Source organism: Aegilops tauschii, chromosome 1 (genome assembly GCF_002575655.3).
Source record: "Aegilops tauschii subsp. strangulata cultivar AL8/78 chromosome 1, Aet v6.0, whole genome shotgun sequence".
NCBI classification, from domain to species: Eukaryota; Viridiplantae; Streptophyta; class Magnoliopsida; order Poales; family Poaceae; genus Aegilops; species Aegilops tauschii.
Genome location: NC_053035.3, coordinates 331,254,640 through 331,259,505, shown reverse-complemented (window position 1 = coordinate 331,259,505; position 4,866 = coordinate 331,254,640). Strand labels below are relative to the sequence as shown.

General features: G+C 51.3%; 1 protein-coding gene across 1 annotated transcript; it reads right to left on the bottom strand.

The window, feature by feature from the left end:
* Positions 1-1,867: 1,867 nt before the first annotated feature.
* On the bottom strand, positions 1,868-3,096 carry LOC109733660 (ethylene-responsive transcription factor ERF071). Its single transcript, XM_020292888.4, has 2 exons — positions 2,722-3,096; positions 1,868-2,538 (listed from the first exon to the last, which is right to left on the bottom strand). Exons 1-2 carry the CDS (start codon positions 2,819-2,821, stop codon positions 2,084-2,086), a joined length of 555 nt encoding a protein of 184 aa, XP_020148477.1. The 5' UTR covers positions 2,822-3,096; the 3' UTR covers positions 1,868-2,083.
* Positions 3,097-4,866: the final 1,770 nt, after the last annotated feature.

Below are 4,866 nucleotides of genomic sequence, written 5' to 3'. Positions count from 1 at the left end.
AACTTGACTAAAACATTTACACGTTTTATAATTTTTCGGTAAGGAATATCTGCATCTTTCTCAAATGTGTGTCCTATGTTCACATTTTTCCAGTACATCAAATTCCAACAAATTCCAAGTCAAGCTTCAAAGAAGCAAAGAATAATAATTTTCTGAAACATATTCAACATTGATCTTATTTCAAAGATCTCGCCAAGACAAAAATTACAGTTCAAACGGATCTTCAATCGAACATCCGGTTCAAAATGTATGAACCATTTTGTGTCCGGACAGAAAAATATACGTACAATTTTTTTTATGGGGGTGTGTGCTGTGGAGTGCGGATTAGTTTGTACAAACTGCGAGGTTGTATATGCAAAAATGGTATAGTCCAACTTTTGACCAAAATTTAATCCATTACTTTTTCATCTAAGGGTCATGAATCTGCTGGTGCACTGGGTGCACAAATGGGATCGGTGCACAGGATACATTCTCGCGGGATACTACACCACCGTGTACCCTTGTCACTAGGCTAGCCTAGTTTTCAAGAGTGAATAGCATAAAACTACCACTTTTTGTGTTAGGGTTCCAAAAAACTATCACAAATTTGTTTGTGACTGATAACTACCAGAATCGGCGTCTGCTGTTTCAAAAAATCCAAATCGCCGAGGATTTAACAATTGATCACGATTATGACAGTCGGGGCCCGCATGTAAGAGAACTGATTGTTTGACCGTTTGTTGACCGTTAACTAACATGTGGGGCCCACATGTCAGTGTCTCTTCCTCATAAAAAAGCAAGCAGGTCCCTGCAAACATTTAAGAAACTCGACCGGGTCCCTGTAAACTTAAAAAAAGCAATCGGGTCCCTCTAAACTTTTTAAAAAAGCAATCGAGTTCATCTGGCCGGTGGCGCCGTGGCCGTGCGCCCGCAGCCAAGCTCGCCGGCCAGCAGCCGCTGTGACGAGCCCGCCGGCCAGCAGCCATGGCGCCACCGCGGAGCTCCCTTCCGTCGCTTGTCGACGTCCAGTGCGTGCGGGCTGCGGGTGGACGACTCCCCCGCCCCGCGGGCCGCCGCCATGGAGGCCCCATCCAGGGAGGCCGCCGGAGTTAGCCGCCCGTGCCACTTGCAGCAGCGAACCACCTCCGCCTGGACCCTGCACGAGCGGTGGCTACTGGGGTTAGCCGGCAAAGCGGGGAAGCGCCTCTGGCTGGTGGCGCCATGGATCCAGGCCGTGGAGGGCGGCGCCTCGGGCGCCATGGTTGCAGGCCGAGGCGGGCGGCGCATCGAGCTAGGCCAACCCCGGCGAGGTGGATGGAGGGGCGGCCGGCGCTGCTGGAAGGAGAGGCGGCTGGGATTTCGTCGCCCTGCTGGACGCCGCCGTCTGCGAGAACGTCGTCGTGCGCGTGGGCCAGTAGTGTGCCCGGCGGCCATGGTCGGACCACTGTCTCCGGTGTACTGGGCGTCTGAGAAAAGGAGAAGAAGAAAGGAAGAGAGGGGGGTGAAGAAAATGAGAGAGACACTGACATGTGGGTCCCAGATGTCAGTTAACGGTCAAACAAACGGTTCATTTAGCCGCTGGCCCACCTGTCATAAACCGGATTAATTTCTTAGCAACGGGCAACCGGATTAATTTCTTAGCAACGGGCATTTTGGGTTTTTTGAAACAGCAGACGCCGATTCTGGTAGTTATCAGTCACAAACAAATTTATGGTAGTTTTTTGAAACCCTAACACGAAAAGTGGTAGTTGTGTGCTATTCACTCAGTTTTCAAAGAAGGAAAATTTAGACAATCTGTTCTAATGCATTCTATGGATTGCCATATGCGCGTAAAACAAAGTGAACACGGACATGAACTGTTTCGTCCTACAAATGAGAGTGTGAAAAGTTTTATTTTATGTCAGGAAAGTTGCTGCAAGTTCTCCACATTTCTTCTGATCGTCATGCTCGAATTACATAGCATTCCACTACAAAGGACCTGGATATGCCTGGCGAAAGCCCAGGAAAGCAGAACGATACTCTAGCTAATCAAAAGACTTCGACCAATCTGCTTATTTATCGGCAAATGTACCCCATGGACGCCGCACGTGGCGACGGCACACGCCTACTCCAAGATGAGATCGACGGCCTCCCAGGGCTCCACGTCGCCGTCCTCCAGCCCCAGGAACGCCTCCAGCCCGGACATGCGCTCCCGCAGGCTCTCTGTGCCGCCGCCTCCGGTGGCCGTGGCCGGAAGTGGAGACCAAGACGCGGAGCTCTCCTCTGCCGCGACCATCCGACGCTTCTTGTGCGCCCCCGCCCCCTCCACGGCTGCGGCCGCCTGCGGCGCGCCCACGGCGGGCGGGAAGTTGAGCTTGGCCTTCGGCCCGCGGATATCGCGCGCCGCGACGTCGTAGGCGCGGGCGGCCTCCTCCGCGGTAGCGTAGGTGCCCAGCCAGACGCGCGCGCCCTTCCTGGGGTCCCGGATCTCCGCAGCCCAGCGGCCCCATGGCCGGCGCCTGATCCCACGGTACGCCGTCTTCCGCCCCGGCGCCGGCGGTTTCTCCGTCACCTCCTCACCTTACGAAGAGAACAGTACAGAACAGATTAGCATGCAAGCTCAGTGTGAATCATAGATATGGAAGACGCTAGCTACATTACAAAAGAATCTGTCCATCATCACTCTACTGTGACCGTATAATTTGATGATAGAATCACACTAGAAAAAAACACTAGACAAGTTGCAGGCCCGTTAGTATCTACCGGTGACGGTGAGGCTGGAGCCGGGGACGTCGGTGGAGGAGCCATCCGGGCGGCGGGCCCCGGCCGGGACGAAGTCGGCGATAACAGCCCCGCCGCACATTTCCTAGCTAACCACGTTCTCCTCTTACTCAGTCTTTGGCAGCTACCTCGGCACAGAGGAATTAAGCAGATGACAGACGTTCTCTTCTTCCTTCGGCTGTATGTGGCTGGGCCTCAACTGCAACCCCGCTCCCTTGCTCTATATATAGCAAGCAGAGTCCAAGAAACCGATGGAGCACAGTGGCAGAGGTACAGCAGCGTGACTAGCCGACGACTGTATGCAGCCAGGGTGGCACGTGATGCCGCGACGCTTTAATCGATGACGCCATGGAAAGCGGTCGAGAGAGGGGACGGAGAGGCCGGTGGGTGCGTGCGCCGGGGACGCACCGGCGATGGATCGAGGTTTAGGCCAGTGGGCTTGCTCAAGTGTCGCAGCGGGTGGCAAGACGTGGCGGCCAGGGAGGGAAGCCTGGCGGGTCGAACGTCGCATGCCGCGGCGTACGCGCAGTGTCTCGCTGAGTCACTGTGGACTGCCGACCGGTGGCTGTGTGTGCCTGTGTCACATGCGTTGAACAGGGTCAGCGCGCGATTCTGAAAAAGGCTGGGTGAAAAGTCGCGTCGCGCCACCAGGATTCCGCCTCCCCGCCGACGGTTTCACCAGGAAACGGTGGGTACGCCGGTGCCCCCGCCCCGGTTTGCTGAAGCTCGCACCACTGCCGAATTGCCTATCCGTGCCGCGTGCACCCCGAGTCTTGTGTCTTTTAAAGAAGAGATTCACGTTCTGTCTTTTTCAAACACGAAACGCTTTATTCATCACACATAGCAATATCGCTCACAGGCTTCTTAAACCAATCAGAAGTCGACAAAATCCCTAGCTAACCTAGCAAGTTCATAAACGACATTATTTGCTTCTCTAAAACAATGTTCAAACCAAAGAATAGTAAAATCACACACAATATGATAACAATCATAGAACACGCCGCCGCCTTCTTGCTGAGTGTTCTCCATTCCTCATAGTGTCGATGACCTTCAAATTGTCAAAGTTTACGACGGAACGATTACAACTCAGGCTTTGCACAAGTGTAAGGCCAAATTTGAGTGCCAAAGCGTCAGCTGTCAAGACGTCCACGCACCAGTCAATTCTTCAATTCCCACCAACTCTAAACGTGCCTGTATCATCCCTCAAACCTGCCCCAGTCGTTCCTCGTAGTAGGTCTTGGTTTAAAGAAGCGTCAACATTAAACTTAACAAAACCCAAGAGAGGCATGATCCATCCACCGCTTTTCACGAAAGCGTTAGGAGAATACGCCGTAGTAAAATTTGAAGTAATAGCACGAATCACCATAGAAATATGTCTAGAACTTTGGATTATCTCCTCAAGAACCAATTTACGGCTGACCCACCACAAATACCAGGCAATTATGATAATCATTTTACAAGCATTCTGGATCCGAAACTTCTCCCCGCAAGATACTTGTGCCCAACATGTGCACCATGTGCAAATCCAGCGGCTAGTGCCCTTCTCAGTCATATGCATGCCCGGCTGGATTCAATCATCATTTATGAATCGTGAAAAACTTGTCGTGTGTATAGCACGACTCTTCTGGATCCCCCAAAATAGACAGATTCTGGTCAGGCAATGTTAGTAAGAACTCCAGAATCGCTTCACCAGCATGATCAACCTAACATGTTGTTCTAACAATTTCATCTAAACCCAACCCTCTCCAAAGCTCCCTTGCTTCATTGCACAGAAATAATAAATGCTTTGTATCTTCACGTCCAGAAGAACAATAGGGGCATTGAGGCGAAACTTTCAGATATTTGTTAGTGAGCGTAACACGACATGGTAGAGTACCATGCAATATACGGCAAATATTTTTTTAACCTTTGTCAGACAAGAAGTTTCCAAACCACATGCCAGATAGGATTAACATTAGTTTGTCCCATATCATTTGTACGACGAAGTTTCCTCCCATGTTGATGATCCCATTCAATGTGATAAGCCGACCAAAGTGAAAAAATACCATTCTTCGTGTAATTCCAAGCGACAAAGTCTATCATATCATGCTGGGGGAGAGGAATCGCAAGGATTCGATGAGCATCAAT

Bases quoted from the DNA above. Each gene is read 5' to 3' on its own strand.
- LOC109733660 (XM_020292888.4), bottom strand. From the start codon at position 2,821: ATGTGCGGCGGGGCTGTTATCGCCGACTTCGTCCCGGCCGGGGCCCGC. The intron at 2,539-2,721 runs GTAGATACTAAC...TCTCTTCGTAAG, and splicing joins CTCCAGCCTCACCGTCACCG to GTGAGGAGGTGACGGAGAAA.